The sequence below is a fragment of the Plasmodium cynomolgi genome, chromosome 5 (assembly GCF_000321355.1).
Source record: "Plasmodium cynomolgi strain B DNA, chromosome 5, whole genome shotgun sequence".
Lineage (NCBI taxonomy): Eukaryota > Apicomplexa > Aconoidasida > Haemosporida > Plasmodiidae > Plasmodium > Plasmodium cynomolgi.
In genome coordinates this window covers 831,163-848,950 of record NC_020398.1, presented here as the reverse complement: position 1 = coordinate 848,950, position 17,788 = coordinate 831,163, and the positions used below count along the sequence as shown (strand labels likewise).

The 17,788-nt window shown below is 33.3% G+C and overlaps 4 protein-coding genes across 4 annotated transcripts; 3 read left to right on the top strand and 1 right to left on the bottom strand.

Annotated features, from left to right (window-relative positions):
* Nucleotides 1-492: 492 nt before the first annotated feature.
* PCYB_052980 (RAD protein) lies at nucleotides 493-1,400 on the bottom strand (the record flags this gene model as incomplete). Its single annotated transcript, XM_004221179.1, has 2 exons — nucleotides 493-1,131; nucleotides 1,305-1,400. The coding sequence occupies 2 exons, from the start codon at nucleotides 1,398-1,400 to the stop codon at nucleotides 493-495; spliced, it is 735 nt and encodes a 244-aa protein (XP_004221227.1).
* Nucleotides 1,401-5,226: 3,826 nt separating this feature from the next.
* On the top strand, nucleotides 5,227-6,103 carry PCYB_052970 (RAD protein; the record flags this gene model as incomplete). The annotated part of the gene is made up of 2 exons (XM_004221178.1): nucleotides 5,227-5,310; nucleotides 5,462-6,103. 2 exons carry the CDS (start codon nucleotides 5,227-5,229, stop codon nucleotides 6,101-6,103), a joined length of 726 nt encoding a protein of 241 aa, XP_004221226.1.
* A 2,527-nt stretch (nucleotides 6,104-8,630) lies between these two features.
* On the top strand, nucleotides 8,631-9,446 carry PCYB_052960 (RAD protein; the record flags this gene model as incomplete). The annotated part of the gene is made up of 2 exons (XM_004221177.1): nucleotides 8,631-8,714; nucleotides 8,844-9,446. The coding sequence occupies 2 exons, from the start codon at nucleotides 8,631-8,633 to the stop codon at nucleotides 9,444-9,446; spliced, it is 687 nt and encodes a 228-aa protein (XP_004221225.1).
* Nucleotides 9,447-12,330: 2,884 nt separating this feature from the next.
* PCYB_052950 (RAD protein) lies at nucleotides 12,331-14,190 on the top strand (the record flags this gene model as incomplete). The annotated part of the gene is made up of 3 exons (XM_004221176.1): nucleotides 12,331-12,414; nucleotides 12,549-13,218; nucleotides 14,180-14,190. 3 exons carry the CDS (start codon nucleotides 12,331-12,333, stop codon nucleotides 14,188-14,190), a joined length of 765 nt encoding a protein of 254 aa, XP_004221224.1.
* Between the last annotated feature and the right edge of the window lie 3,598 nt (nucleotides 14,191-17,788).

Here is a 17,788-nt window from a genome sequence, read left to right as displayed (position 1 = left end):
AAAAAAAAGAGCGCATTTCACATCTACTAAAAATGAAAATAAAAAAAATATTTTCCAACAGATGTTAAGCCTCATGTTGGTAATTATGAGGAAGGACAAGAAGGAATCTTCCGTCCTCGCATTATGACATTTCTTTGTCTTCCCCCCACGCCCCGCGTACTACATTGATTTACCTCGCTTCTTTAATAAATAGGGTATATAAGCCTATAATAAGGGCTATCCCGTGAAGGATAGTTTTGTTCTGTCCTGTTCACTTCTGTTCCGTTCTCTTCACCTCTGCTCTGTCCTGTTCACTTCTGTTCCGTTCTCTTCACTTCTGCTCTGTCCTATTCACTTCTATTCCGTTCTCTTCACTTCTATTCCGTTCTGTCCTGTTTCCTTTTGCTTGTTTTAACTTTTTTCCCTGAAGGCTGTCCATCCGCTGCCCACTCATCGCCTCAACCCCCCTCGCGCAATTGATCTGTCTGCCCATGCTTCCCACAGAGCCCTGACCTACGACTTGGTTATTTTGTTTGTCAAAGTTGCAGTCCATTTGAGCTCACACTTTTTCATCTCCTTCATCCACAATTTCTTGAAACGAAATACAAATGATTCAAGTTCAGAATACCATATATTTTTTTTCTGAATAAAAGTGTAAAATTTTTTTTCAAAATTTTTTTCCATTTTTTCCATGTCCTTTGTAAGTCCCGTATAGCATTCCATTAAATGTACCATTCGTTCTTCTTCTGACATTCCATTTTTTAATGCTTCCTCTGTAAAATTTCGAACTATTTTGTTCATCATCAAATAGTATTTTTTTTTTAAATACTGATTATAATAATAGTATATAATATATGTCCTTTTCTTTTTTATCAAAATAAAACCACCAGAAAAAAGTAAATTGCGTAATTGCCACTTTTTTAATTTTTTCTTAAGGTCTGATTGTTTGCACCCGAATGGAAGTGACTCAATGCTACAGTCTTTGTCTGTACTGTCAGCATTTTCATTCACACTCTGATTTTTTTCCAATTCTATTTTTGCGTTGGATTCAACTAGCGATTCTGAAGTTTCTGATAAATTTCTTACACATATAGTACCAAGTCCTACTAATTCGGATGAGGAGAGAGACTCTTTGGACGAACTAATAATATTCTGTAAAAAAAAAAAATCAAAAAGGATTTCAAATGCAAGGGAAAAAAATGTACTATTATATCACGTGCCTCGAATTAGCAATAATTTTTATCTTTAATAATCACGATTAGGGATAATTAATTTAAAAAAAAAATTTTCATATCATATTTTTTCGGAAAGGAAAATTTTCTTACAAGAAATACAACATTTAGTAGGATCAGCAAGTACGTTAGGAAGAAATGTCTAGAGGGTACATAAAACAATTTTTTTAATTTGAAACGATTTGCCATTTTCCCTTTTTTCTCTTCTTTTTTCGCTAAATGATCAATGTAGAATCACTTAAACTTTTGATATTTTTTAATATACAAATTTGGGGAGGCGTAAATTTTGTACATTATAAGTACAAGTACTCCTCAAGGATGGTACAATAATTGTCAGTTACGATTTTAAAAAATAAAAAGTTATTCAAATTTTAAAAAGAGGATATAATGTATCTATTTTCAACAGTGGGTGGTAAAATTTATCACAAAAGAAGAATTCAATGTTGTAGAAAATAAAAAAAAAAAAGGAGGAGGAGGAAGAAGAAATAAATATATAAGCAAATAAGAGTAGCCAAGCAAGTAAAAGCAGCCAAGCTGATAAATGCCAAACGATAAAATGAGTTGCGAACAAATGAATACATGATCTGACAACTTCCATTTGAACACATAAAATACTGACGCAGATTTAATCCATTTAAAGAAATGTATTTAAAAATGGAACGATTCAGTTGAGGCATATTCGTTGGGGTCGAAAAAAAAAAAATATACATAATATTATACATATGTACATATATATATATCTATCTACATAGCAGTGCAAAAATGATGGCACCTTTTAAAGTACATAGAAATAAGAATGCAGTTTGGATTCACACTCTTTAGTAAAACTCGGGAAGGACTAAAATAAATCTTTGCAAAAAAAAAAAAAAAAAATGCTTTTTTTTTGCTAATTTCGTTTTAGAGTTGCCATAATACACAATGTCCCATTCCATTGTACACATAATATATTAGCCATGTTAGAAATACATACTGTTTCTTTTACAAACATCATGTAGGTTAACGGTATTGAAAAATTGCAAAGCATTAATTAAGATGTCGCAAATGTAGATTATTTTTTTTTTTTCACTCTCCCCTTAATGAATATATACACATTATCCAATTAAATACTTTTATAACTTAAGAGTCTTTTCCTTTTTCTGTTCAATTTGACCCCTTTTATTTTTGTTTTATTTTATAAATTCATAAATTTGTAATTTCTTCGCAAAGTGTTTCATTGAAAAGGATTATCCAGAAGGATAATATTTATTTCTTTTTTCTGTAGCTCTGGGAAACCATCATAAAATGAGCTATTCTCATATATTCCAGTTTAACCTTTTTTTTTTCCATCGTGTATTTCCGATTAGATAGCTATTTTGCACAAATGACTGAATGATTCCATTTGCTAAACATGGTATTACACTGCTATCAATGGTAAGGCGTGGATTACTCTAAGGGTCTATTATCCTTACAATGCATAATGTCAAATTAGCAATTTTTTTTACAACCGTGTAAGTAATAATTTTTTACCCCTATATTTTAAATCCACAATTGGTATCCAAAATATAGATGTGTTTTCCAATTTAGAAGCATTCCTGTTTTCTTCACTGAGAAATGGAGCTTTGATTTGTATCATATTTTGGCATTCCCTTCACTGCACATTTTCGCGTGTGCTGTCTACGATGTCATAATGGAAAATCGAAATACTGTTTTATGCAACCATGTGAGTATAACCTACGTATGTACGTCATCATGGCTCTACCTTATTTTTACACCACATGTAAGAAGCGGCCTACTTGGAACATACATATGAAAGGGTAGAAATGTCAAGCTAAAGTTATGCCTCCAATTCATGCAACCCCAAAGATGTATAAACCACGCCCGTTCTGTTCTCGTCATTCGAACGATACACACATGTAGATATATCCATTTTAATAATTAATTTTGATGGTTGGTCTTTTAAGTTTATGGCACCCCTTTAAGCCATTTTTTTCACAGTGCCTGTAATTTGCTACCAATAGGGTGAAGAAGTAAAATATATGTCTTACTCCTGTTCGTGATCGATTGGGTAGATTTACTGGACATGTGGAATATTAAATAGGTTACATTTTTTTTTTTAACTTTGAATATGCTTGTTCCATGTTTTTATATTTTATCCGAAAGAGAGTGTAATTTGGGGTTATTGCAAAAGAGGGGTGTCCTTTTTTTTTTTTTTTCCTTCCACGAATACAGCAGTATCAAGGTAGAAAAATATATAAATATATGTGTGTGTTCCTTTTTAAGAAAATTGCTGCTACGTACCAAAACAAACTTTTGATGCACAAACTGTAACTAAAAAAAATCTTGGGAAAGCATGCAAATGCTACGAACGAGGTGATGCTATTATTCCCTTCATTGTTCATGTTTTATTTAGCCCAGGATCTTATGTTTCATATTTGTTCCTATTTATTTCTAACTTATCATGAATCCAAAAAAAATGTTCCTCTTAGACAGTGTCAAAATTCAGGAATGCGTAAATTACTGCATCTATTTTAGAAGCAAATTTTTGTTAGCTTCGTATCTATTAAGTGCATGACAAAAGGGATGTTAGGATGCCCATTTTGTGATTATAAATAAGCACCTATTTGCATATACCTGCTTGGACGTGACAAGAATAGGGCACTTCCAGTAGAGGCCAATTTACAATAAAGGTTGCTGCTTCCGCGTAACTTGTTCGTACATTACGCGAAAAAAAAATAATGTGAATAAAAAGGCACCATGTTGGTTTGCCCCAACGAACTGGTTGTCCCGACGAACGGGTTGTCCCAACGAATCGACTTGTTCTAGCGAATTATTCACTTAACAGATGAAATAAAAGTGACATATCTGCAGCACCAAAAAGCGCACAGAAAAAATCGCCTAATTGCTCTAAAATTTTAGAGTAGTAATATGGACATTAAGCATAGTTGCTACTAAGCAAAGAAATAAAACCGAGCATTTCAGAAAAAAGAAGGAAAAAAAAAAGAAAAAAAATCCTTTCCCTTGAATATTTTTACAAAGGTTTATACATGAAGGGGGTAAAAGTATGAATTGTATTTGAACGAGTGTAGCTATAAGGCGTTGCCTGTCAGCCAAACATGGCATATGTTTTTTTTTTTTGGAAGCTAATCAAAGGGATGAACGCGAAATTAATATAGCTTTTTTTTGAATGTGATAAATTATACATTTTGACAGTTCTTTTTGGCCATATGTTTTGACTACTTTTTTTTCTAAAAAAACAGGGTAGTACTGAATGTTGTATTTTTATTCGTGAACACTTACAATACAATACGGTACAATACAATACGGTACAATACAATACAGTACAATACAACACTTCATCATTATGCTGCCCTCAGTGACAACCATTTCTCGTGGATGCATTTTATTCACTTTGGTTATTTTAATAATTAAAATACTTCTTCAAGTGAATAAAAAAAAAAAAAAAAAATAGCCATGAATCTATCTTTACCCCTCTTTGTTTTACCCTCTTCGTCGCCACATTTTTAAATAACTATTTTTTTTTCTCTGCTAGTTGGCCATTCGACAACTCTAAATATAACAGCAAATAAGATACTTGTCATTATTTAAATTTTTTTTTTTTTTAACTTGGTATGATTATGTATTTTTAAAATAAAAAAATATATATCCATGCATCCTATATGGAAAGAATTAACACTATATATTTTTTCTTTTTTTCTTTTTTTTTTTTGCTTGTTTTATTTGAAGGATTAGATTAGATTAATTCTTTCGCAAAGTGCAAAATTATCTGATAATTTTTCTCGATAAATTATTTCAATACATATATGCATATAACTGTTTGTTCATTTTCGTACTTGTGCTTCCCCCCTTGTGGCAAATTTCTACTAATTTGAAAGTAAAGCAGCAAGTGGAGAAGTATTTCTATACGGCTCTACCGCTATACGGTTCTACCGCTATACAGTTCTACCTCTATACAGCTCCACCCCTATACAGCTCTACCGCTACACGGCTCTACCGCTATACAGCAGCTCACAAAAAAATGGCAAAAAATTTTAATTTAAAAAAATTCGGATTATCAATATGCATCACGTCGTTGATTGTTCTGGCGAACTTGTTCCTAATGGTAAGTGAAGACTCTTCACAAATTAGGGTTACCATAAAGTTATACTTTTGCCATGACTGTGTGCGCCGCGTTGTAGTGCTATACATAGAGATAGTGACACTTGCGCATCTCCTCAAATGACACCTTTTTTTTCATGTTGAAATGTTTGCAGGAAAATGTTTGCACGTGGAGCCCCAATAAAAACGTATTCCCTGAATTGGAGGTACGTGGCACAGGACCAAGGCAGCTAGCCGAATCATCAATAGACGTAGAAAATTCTCACTCAACTAAATTGTACGAAAACGAGACACTCAATCAAATTGAAGAAGAAAAAGGTACTAGCTCCAATAATTCTGAGTTACCATTCGGATGTAAAGAATCCGAAATTTATAGAAATTTAACAGTGGATGAATTAAATAAACTAATTACTTCCTGTTTATTTTTCGTAAGCAATCGAAAAGCCTTTGTCGTATTTCACCATTATACAAACTATTTAAGATCCTGCTTCCACAACATGATAGAAGATTTATTATATCATTTTAAAAAATCAGCAAAACAACATGGAGTTTCAGAAGAATATCAAAATGAATGCTGGAACCAATGTAAAGATGAGCTTATGATAAATTTAAACGAAATAGAATATATTTCTCGAAATAAATTTTATCTTTTCCTACAGAGAAAAATCATATTTGATTCTGAATTTTTTGCATTTTTGGAAAAATATCAAAACACCTGGTATGCTATTATTGATGGATATGAAAAAAAATGGACTACATTTTTGAAAGACAAAATAAAGTCCTATAAACCGCAGTAGTGTGTCATAAAAGAGGGGAAAAATGGAGAATCGGCAAAAATAATAATAAAAAGAAGGACGTACGAGTGAAGGCAAATACCTCGAAAGAGCATCCTTGAGAAAAATGTCATACATTACATCTTTGTGTTCCCTGAGAAGGTACCGATAACACGGGTGTACCCGATTAAGGATGATGCGAGGGGAAAATGCTAGAAAAATCAGTACGGTGAAAAGGGCCATCCATCATTTGTTCACCCCATCTTCAGTAACACCAAAATAATGATAGAAAAGAATTCATCCCGTTAACAATATCTACCTTTTTTACAAATTAAATGATTTTTTTTTTTTTTTTTAAAGATCAAATATTATCTCAAAAGTTTTCCTAAATTTTGAGTATAAAAGTGAACACATTTGTATTTTATTGATATCCGTTTAACATGCTTTCTTTAATTTATTATAAATCTATCCTGTCATATGTGTACGATAAGTTGTGTGATTCGACACTGTTCGTTTAATACCCATTTTGTTTTTGTCACTTATTTAATTAATTTACAAAAGTATATAGCCTTATGTATATATACGCATTTGTATAAACACAACAAAATACTGCTACCATTATTTGCTTACCTTTCTGCAAATATTAATTTGATTTTTTTTTTTTTTTTGTCAACTTTGTAAATATCAAAGAAAATTTTTCCGTTTTTTTATAATCATAATATATCATCAGATTACAGTTAATTCATTTCAGCTAATAATTTCACCACTCGATGGTTTACTAAACACATGCAACAACAGCAAGCCATGTATTATATGTGTCAGGTTTAAAGGCATAAAAATTTGCTCTCATTACATATGTAAAAGTATAAAAATAGAAAATGCTTTCCCCCCCATGAGAAAATAATATCCTTCTCCATATATTTATTTCAATGCAGAAAATAAAGTCCGTTCGTATAAGTCCCTAACTACAATTTTGGCAAATGATGCAATAATGTTGGGGAAGGAAACCCTAAACCCTATGTAATTTTTTAAGCAGTACGCATGAGATATACATCTGAAGGTTCTATAAGAGGGAAAAAAAAAATACATACGTGGATAAGTGCATACGTGGATACGTGGATACGTGGATACGTGGATAAGTGCATACGTGGATACGTGGATACGTGGATAAGTGCATACGTGGATACGTGGATACGTGGATACGTGGATACGTGGATACGTGCTTACGTGCTTACGTGCTTACATGCATACATACTACATACATACATACTACATACATACGTACATGCATTTATATACATTTTAACATATGAGGAGTGCATAATCGCATTTTAATTTTGTTTTCCTTGGCAACAGTTTTTGTAACACTTATGGATGAGCCTCATTTTACAGTAAACACAAAGTTGAGATGACTTAAAATATGCACCCATCATCATAGCGATGTATATTTTCATTACCATGAATAGCATAAAAAATGGACGCATTTTTTTTTTTTTAAATAAATAATACCTCATTAGGCACACCACGATTAATATGATTGATGATCACAATTTTAACAGTTATCAAGATTTAAAATAATTCGTTTAATCATTTTTGATATTTTTACGATAATAAAATGTTTGCAAAAGTGAATATATAAACGTATAAAAAAAAAGATATGAGAAATCACCTGTAATTATACCAATAGCAAGGGTGCATATTGTAAAAAAAAAAAAAAAAAAAAAAAAAACAAAATAAACAAATAAATAAATAAACACCATTATGGAGAATTAAAACACTATACAATTCTGAGTGAATCTATCACTTCGTATATGAAATTTTGTTTAGATTGTAAAAAGGTGCTTTTCCTACGCAATTGTTTAATGTGCATGTGACTCTGAATACATACCCACTGGTAATAAAAGAATTAACTTTTTTTCCAAAAAGCGTAAATAATATTTTTTTTCTATATTTTATTATGTTGTTGTTATTTATTCTTATTATAGAAGTGCAAATATTTTTGGAGGCATATAATTTAGCTACTTAATAATATGCAAAATCGTTTTCAAAAATGCTTTACTAACGGAAAATGTATCATTTTCACATGTATAACATTCGTTGTTTTTTATGAGATACGTTGTAGTGGCATTCTTTGTGTTGACGCGTTCTTCTAATTAGCATTATTATTATTGAATTTTATTGATGCTTTTTTATTAATTGTATATAATTCTTTTTTTTTTTTTATATTAACTTTACTGTAACTTATAGCATGGTTGAAAATTTATAGACCCTTAATATCTATTTGCTGTGCATTTTGCAAAAATAGGACTCCCTTCTTTGTTATTCCCTGTTGCTCAGTGTTGCTCTCTGTTGCTCCTTTTCACCAATTTTCACCCATTGGTGCTCTTTTTTTTATGGGGGAAACACCATTTTCCCCATTAATACATTAAAAAGCACATTGCAAAATTGAGCGTAAAGTTCCATATTGTACGAATTTATATAGTTATAAAACACAGCGCTCACGCACTGCCCCATAAAATGTTAGCTTTTGATTTAAAAGGAAAAAATAAAAATGCCGCGAAATTATAACTTCAATATATCCAGTATGTCGCGATTAGCATATTTGTTGTTCGTTCTGTTAAATGTTGTATTAGTGGTAAGAAAAATATACTTAACGGCAAAAGAATTTCTACTTTTTTTTCCCATTATATTATTAGCAACTTTTTGAATACTATATATACATGTTCATCATATTCATCATATTCATCTTTCCTTTTTTTTATAGAATGATATATACATGCCTAAGGCTAGTTGTGAAACTCACTTAGAATTAGCATTGCCCATAAGACGATTATGTGAGTCAGAAGCTAACCAAGTCGATGCTATAACATTGAAAAAATTACAATCTCAATATAAAAATAAAAGCTTAGGTTCTTTTCTTGATTATTTATGTAAATTAGAGGATATGCCAATATCAGCCAAATTAATGGCATTAAAAATAACTTTAGAGAAAATTATTTATTCACACATAAAAAAAAAAGACATAGACTGTGTGCTTGATGGTTTTAATGAGCTACAATCAGAAGAATATAAAAAATTATCTGCTAGATTAATAAAAAAACTTAATGAATTATCCTCTCATTATGGAATGTCAGAGAAGGAGACAATGGATTTGTGGTATGAATATTATGAAGAAATTTCTCGTGAAATTGAAGAAGCTGATTATTACTATGAAAGAGGATGCTCTTTATACATGAAGAAAAAAAAAGCATCAGCTGCAGATTTTGTTGATTATTTATATAGATATGTTAAATTCTGGGTAAAATCTATAGAGAGAAATGAACGGAAATGGGTTGAAACCTTTACTGAGAGAACGATAACTGATTAAAATGTACCCAAAAAGGAAAAGGCGTAATTTGACAGGCAGCGGCAAGGAGCGGCAGGCAGCAGCAAACAGCGGCAGGCAGCAGCAAATATAAAGATAATGACGCGGGGAAAAATAAGCTGAACAAAATTTTTTGCAAAACCTAAACCATTACGTTCGAATGACCTAAAAAGAACAAACAGTGTATTCATCAATTCTGAAGAGCACAAAATATGCTGAAAGAAAATAAAATATGTAAAAAAAAAAAAAAAATTCCTCTTATATACTCCAAGTGAAGAATGCCATAAGCATATTACAATACATTTGGTCTTACATTATTTATGAAGAACGTGATCTTTTTCGGAAAAGGACACATACGAACTGTTCATACATGGCTATAAAAACAAACATGCTCCTATGATGTTGTTAGAAAAAAAGGGGATAAAAATCAATTGTATATAAAAAAAAGAATATAAGCGATTCGTTAGCTGAGTCCATTTATGTGGATATACATTTCGTCTGCTACGTTATGTTATGTTTTTTTATGTTATGGGGGTAGACTCGAGCACAGCGACTGAATTTTCAAGCCAAAAAATGAGCACAAAGACTTCTCCATTCAAGTATGCTTTTCACATATATATGTGGAACACCAATTTTTTTTTTTTTTTTTTTACTACCTTCATATAATTGATAACAAAATATTCGTTTTTTTATCTGTATATGAAATTGTATTTAACATATTTATACTGTGTTTTTAAGTAAAATGTGCCGATTTGTTTTTTTTTTTTGTGTGCTATATCTCACTTAGTAGCATTATTGAAATTTAAGCCTGCTTCCACTTTTCGATTCATATTGCATGCTTCACAAATAGTGTTTGTATTTTATTTTATTTTTTTTTTTTGAAGGAAAGAATGCACAATTGTTAAGAATAAAATAATGGAATATTAATATATTTTTCATGTAACTATAGTTAGCACATTATTCGTGTATGGCTAGGCATTATGAGGAAATTTGGATCCTCAAAAAACATTTGCGCAATATTTTTATTTAAAAAGGAGAAGAAAAAACTGATAAGGTTATTTAGGAAGGAATATCTTCCCTGTCTTCCAAACGATTTGCTCTTTTGAAGGAGGACAGGGGCGTATTTTTTTGCTCCTTCTAATTGGACACGGGTTTAAACTGTGGGCAGCTCATTTGTATAATATGCATGCATATAAGCATATCTACACATAAGCAGGTCTACATATAAGCATATCTACATGTAAGCATACGCACATACGTACATACGTACATACATACATATATATCATGTCATGTCATGTCATGCTGAGACTTCCCACGTGGCGCTATAAGCATAGCCTTGCCGGTGGTGGGAACCACCCATTTCGATGAGGGGGTTATTCACTTTTTTCGTCTTAAAGCATAGCTACAAAAATAAAAGGCAATTTTTTGCTTCAACCTTTTCACATGTTTTTCCCTGAACGAAATGTCTCCTTCATTTCTAAGCTCATTCGCATGTTCGTAGTATTTGTGCGATTTAAACTATTTCCATTTGCAAGAAATGTAAAGAAAGAAAAAAGAATATATATGGATATACATATATATATGCATATACAGATACACATACATACATACATATGCTTAGCTGGGTGTGGCCTCACGATTTTGCTAGAGCCGCGAATAGCTGCTACATTTTTTTGACAGAAACGCATATGCCATGTCGTGACTCATGTGTTTTATTTAATTGTGAGAAATGCTTCCTAGCTGAAAAGTCTACCTACATTGTAAACGATACCATATCTTAAAGCACACCAAATAATTATCTACCACTTGCAACTTTTTTTCCACATTTGTGCGTAAAAAAAAAAAAATATAAAGTGCAGTAGAAATTATTCAACAAGGAAATTCCACCAAAAAGCTATTAATATATAAAAAGTGCAAAATTTACTTTATGAATTAATAATACACCTATTAATTCAAATGATTACATTTTGGTGAGTGTACATAATACCGCTACACCTGTGTTAACATTTTATTTTTAATTACATTTTCCAAAATGTGGGTTGGTTATGATGTATTTTCCAGAACCCTAATTTTCAACTCCATCATATATTTTGTATACTCCTTTCCGCAAAAAAAAGGAAAAAGAAATGATCTCCTTTTTAAAAAAGGGAAGTGATTCCTATTTTAATTTATTCCATTCAATTATAATATTCTTTATTTGTTGTTTTTTTTTTGTTTTTTTGTTGAATGAACCATTATTTCACTGACCCTTACAAGGAGCATAATCACGTCATTAACGTCATTAATGTATAAATAATTAAAAAAACCCTTGGAGTTGAATTATTGTGGAAGTGTCTCCACCGATTTATTCTTCAAAAAAAAAAAAAAAAAAAAGCTACCGCTACGACTTACATATTCTTTTTACTGATTTTTTTTTTAAGTATTATTAGATTGTAACTTTTTACTTCACTATTTCGCTTTATTTTATTATTATTATTTTTTTTTTATAATTCATTTATTATGTTAAAAGTTTTACTTACATTTTAAGTTTTTATTCAAATTTGATTCTTCTTAACTTCGTGGCACATCAACTTTGTTACCTTCATTAAACTAACGAAATGTAGGAGGTGGTATTTTATCCTCTCTACAAAAAGAGTGGCAAAAAAAAATAAAATAAATAAATGGATAAATATTCCTCTTTTTTCCTTTTAACAAGTAGAAGAAGTATTTTTTTTTTTTTTTTTTTGGCATAAAAAAGTACAAAATATGACATTCATTTTTTCCCTCTTCTTTTCAAGGGAGGGACATTGGAAATATATTTTTTAAAACTTTTTTGTGTGCACATAAAATATAAGTTTTAAAATATCCTCTATTAAATGAAGAATTATTTTCCCCTGTTCCAAAAATGTTACAAGTGAATTATCTCTGGCGGTTCAGTGTGTCCAAACTTATTTTCCTTTTTTTCCTTCCCCTATGGATCGGATTTTTGGTAAAATTGAGTTATTTTTATTTAACACTTAAAAGGAAAACTCGTTTTCAGCATAAAGTATGTACCTCTTTTAAATATACATAAAAATGTACGTATTTTTATTTAATATAATATTTCCTTTTTTTTTTTTGCAGAACCATGTTAGTGTTCTACATGAAAATACAGCGTTGAAGTCAAGTGTTGTGGGATCCCTAAGACAATTATCCACCATATCAAAAATTGTAAAGCATTATTATCCGCAAGCTAAACTAAAGGGAATAAGTGAACAAGGGGAGAATGAGGGGGAGGACGAAGGGGAGAACAAGGGGGAGGATGCGGACATAGTTGCAGAATTAAAGACATTAACGATGTTAAGAAATAAAGTCAAAACTGGAATCTCAAGTCGGAAAAACATAATAAATAACCTTAACCTGTATACACAATTTTTAACAAAGGTGAGAAAAAAAATGATGAATAAATTATCAGAAGAGTTATCTCGGATAGCTAGAGAAAATGGAATATCCGAGAAAGAGAAAAAGAAATTATGGAATGAATGTGAAAAATCAATAGATCAACAATTTGAACATGTGAAGAAATGCTATGGTGATATTGTTCATGTTTATTCTAATGCTAGGTGGATATTGGGAATAGTCTCCTCCAGTGTGTTAAGTAATTATATTAAAGTGTGGGAAAGTGTTTTATTTAATAATGAAAAAAAGTGGAGTGAGATTTTTGTGCAGAGAATACTACAAAATAATTCTTCGGCCGTAACGCAGAATGCAGATTTGAGTAACGGCGGCAATGTGGAGAAGGGGAAGGCAGCCGGTAAGGGGAAAGCGGCCGGTGAGGGGAAAGCGGCCGGTGAGGGGAAAGCGGCCGGTGAGGGGAAAGCGGCCGGTGAGGGGAAAGCGGCCGGTGAGGGGAAAGCATCCGGAAAGGGGAAAGCGGCCGCAAAGGGGAAAGCAGCGGATGAAGGGAAAGCAGCGAATGAAGGGAAAGCAGCGGATAAAGGAAAAGCAGCCGGTAAGGGAAAAGCAGCCGGTAAGGGGAAGGCAGCCGATAAAGGAAAAGCGGCCGATAAAGGAAAAGCAACCGGTAAGGGGACAGCGGCCGATAAAGGAAAAGCAACCGGTAAGGGGACAGCAACCGGTAAGGGGACAGCAACCGGTAAGGGGACAGCAGCCGGTAAGGGGACAGCAACCGGTAAGGGGACAGCAGCCGGTAAGGGGACAGCAGCCGGTAAGGGGACAGCAGCCGGTAAGGGGACAGCAGCCGGTAAGGGGACAGCAGCCGATAAAGGGAAAGCAGCCGTTAAGGGAAAAGCAGCCGTTAAGGGAAAAGCAGCCGGTAAGGGGACAGCAGCCGATAAGGGGAAAGCAGCCGGTAAGGGGGCAGCAGCCGGTAAGGGGAAGGCATCCGGAAAGGGGAAGAAGTAAGCCTATAATTATTGCTCAAATGTCACCATGAAAACGTCGAATTGGCTTGTTTAATTAAGCGAACGAAATAATAAAATAAGCGTGCCCTTGTGGAAAAGGAAAAACAAGAGTACCTCGAAAACGTGCAAGGAGCAAAATGGTGGGTACATGAAACTTTATTCCGTAATAACGTAGTAGTGTGCAGTGTGTTTTCTTTTTCATCACAGGAGTGATGTATAAAAAATATCCACACTTTTGTTTGTGCAATAAAGTTTTTGCATCATTACTTCGGCTTATTTTATTTATTTTTTTTTGTTGTTTGACTTGTCTCTAGTGTAAGAAGTGTTTCACACTTTTTTGTTCTAATTCAGTTCATTGTTAGCTGTTCTTTTTTTTTTTTTTTTTTTTTTTTTTTTGTAATCCGTTACGTTTGTAATAAATCCAATGCTTACGATTTACGTCGTCGATTCAAAATACCACTTTGTGTATACCACTTTGTTTATACCACTTTGTTCATACCACTTTGTGTTTTTCCATAAATACAATATTGAGCTAATTAATGCAATTTATTTTACAAAATAAAAAAATTATCACTCAATTTTAAAAAAAAAAAAAAAAAGTCACCCCAATATGCCTGCATTATATATATACATATTAGTAACATTTTTGCGTAGAATATCTTTTTAAATTTGAAACTTTTTTTTTTTTCTTTTTTTTGTAAGCATCCGTGTCAATTAATTATATTCAATAAAGATAAAATAATGTACCTCCATTGACACGTGGCAATAACTTCCTGTCAGCATGCAAATCAATTTACGAAGAACAAATTTTGCGTGTTGTAAGGAGGTTGCCATCCATTTGGGAAAATATAAGTATGGGCAAATGAACAATACCTATGTCGAATTATTATTTCTTTGTACTCTCCAATTATGGAGACGAGTTCTGTAAAGCGGACAAGTAACAACTTTGCACGTAGGGAAACAATATTTATTCAATCGCATCACCTCTGTTAGTTCTAGGATCAAAATGTATGAGACTTATGTGCAACTGTTTCTTATAAAGAAAAATAAAAATTTTGACAGTTCCAAGTGAGAAAAAATTAGAATAAAAAATAAAATAAAATAAAATAACGGTGTAAAATAATTTGTTTGTCTAGTATACCTATTTCGACTGAGCCGTTTGTCTCTTATGTTGAGACTAAATTGAGAATTGCAAAATTGCAAAATTACAATATTGGGAATACACTTTTGCAGTGCGACTTATGCAGAGTAGGGCTCAGTCGCATTGGTGGTGCACCAGTTTTTTTTTTTTTTTACATAATTTAACTAGATTCCGTTTTTATAGAGTACTATTGAAATGTCGAACGGATGTGAATTCAACAAAGAAGTGGCACCTTTGCCGAAAGAGGAAAAAAAGTGTGTAACGGGAACTCTAGGATAGGTGTAAGGGGAACTCTAGGATAGGTGTAAGGGGAACTCTAGGATAGGTGTAACGGCAACCCTAGGATAGAAGGTGTAACGGCAACCCTAGGATAGAAGGTGTAACGGCAACCCTAGGATAGAAGGTGTAACTGCAACCCTAGGATAGAAGGTGTAACTGCAACCCTAGGATAGAAGGTGTAACGTGAAGAGGGAGGCAAAAGAACTATTAACACAAATATGGATGGTAAAAAATGTAATAATATAAAATTTCCTTCTGATTACGCTGAGTGCGGGGTGTGAAACTCTTTTGTGGCAGTATTGCACTGTTAAGTGTACCAACGTGTTGATAGTTACGTGTTTTATGCCACGTTTTATGCCATGTTTTATGCCATGTTTTATGCCATGTTTTATGCCACGTTTTATGCCACGTTTTATGCCATGTTTATTTTTTTGTTAATCCTTTTACTACACATTTTTCTCTCCCCCAATGCACCATTCTTTTGTGGCCCAAGCGTGTGCTAATCACACTGGGTAACCCCTTTTCAAGTCAGCAGTGAGGATTCTTTGGGTCAAGCACAGGTGAAAATTTGATACTTTTTACTTTGAATAGGATGGGGCGTAACTCTGTCGACACACGCAGGGGAAATCGCAGGAGAGGTAGAGGCAGAGTTAGGGAAGAGGCACAGTTAGGGCAGATGCCTTACGCGCCACTTGCACGAACTCGCTGCATCGCCAAATGAGCTTTTCTGCGCAGTAAAAAGGCAGCAGCTGTCACCTCGTTCGTGAGAATACAATCCCAAGCAACGAAAACACGTAACATAAAATGAGAACTGCACAACTGCTCGCTGGTATCCATGGTTTTACTCGAACATGTAGACATCGTTCTTTTTTTTGCGAAACGGTTTTATGCGAACTTAGAACGTTCGCTTCCGACGGCACAACAGTGCTGAGTCCGCAAATGCGAATGCTTCAATAAAGGAGCAACCCACATGGAGACACAGCCTGCGCGAGTATGTGCATTCACCATGGTGATGTACTCTTTTTCCTTCCATGGCTTCAATTTTTTAAAAATAAGCTTATGCTTGTGCATTTGGGAAGGAAGCCCCCCTCCCCGACCTACTTCTTATTCTACTCAGGTGCGCCATCTCACAGGCATAATCTCATAAATAAACACGTCAGTGATGTCATTTAAAGTGCGAAAGGGGGGTAGCGATTACGGGGTAGCGATTACGGGGTAGCGATTACGGGGTGGAGGGAGAGTTCATTACCCTATACCTTACAATTTAAAAAATCGCGTCGCACATGGACGTTCAGAACACCCTACAGTGTTGCTGTGGGGGCATACCTACATTGGTATTACGCACCCATTTATTAAACGAGGGATTTCCTTCTTTTTTAATTTTTTTTTTATTGGCAAGATGTAATAAAAAGGGGCGAAGCCTTTCTTTACCTGCACCTTTTTAGGTTTGTTTTTCCCTAATCAGAGCATCCTCCCCCTTCCCCCCCCGCCTTAGTTTAGGGTTCGGTACTTGGTAGTAATTTTTTGAGGGTCCTCCTCCTCCTTAAATTTATGAGCAGAATGGGTAGAAATTGATAAGGTGTAGTTTATCCCACTTAGCCATGAATGGGTTTCGTTTCTCCATTCCATGATACATGTTCAAGTAGGTCCATTTTTGTCAATCCGACGTCAACACGGGTGTCCTTTCGGGTATTTTATACCCTCCCCCCAAGGGTAGCCATACCTGCCCACAACTACAGACACTTTAACGAAAACTGGAATATGGTACATTTGAGGGGGGGGGTAAAATGAGCTGTGCTATAAAATTTATTTACTTTACTATTGCCACACAAAATGGTATAATAGAAAAAATTATACGAAGAAGAAAAAAAAGAAAGAAAGCATAAATAGGTAAGAAGGTAAAAATGTGGGATGAATTTGTAACTTAACATGGATCCCCTTTTTTGTGAAATGTTTTATTTTAAAAAAAATATCATTTTACGCGATTCCATTGTGAGAAAGACGGCATAGCATATAATGCCACCTTAGATGACCATCAGGTAAAATAAAATGCGGAATAATTATTTGTTCACATACCAAGGGGTTGGTAGAAATCATGACGGCTGTGGTTGGGGGAAAAAAAAATATAATAAAATAATAATAAAATAATAATAAAATAAAATAATAATAAAAATAAAATAATAATAAAATAAAAAAAAAATAAAATAAAATAAAAAAAAAGGAACACTCAATTGGCATTAATTACAATTCATTAGTCGCTATTTCCCATTTTTAAATTTGTCATTTTAGGGGACCTTCCAAATATTTTCATAACAAAAAATATAGCCTTGGCGAGTAAGGAGGGTATATGCTGCTACACCATTTACCCGCTCTCACCGCCTATCTCCATAGGTAAAATAAAGGAATACCTGCGCATCGAAATGGATTAATTGGAGTTTTCCCAAGTTTGTAGTAGCGGGGCTAGATGCATTTGCTCGCTCGTGCAGACAGTTCGATGAATTGTTCTTTGTCAATTTTCTAATTTTCTTTCTAGTGCTTTT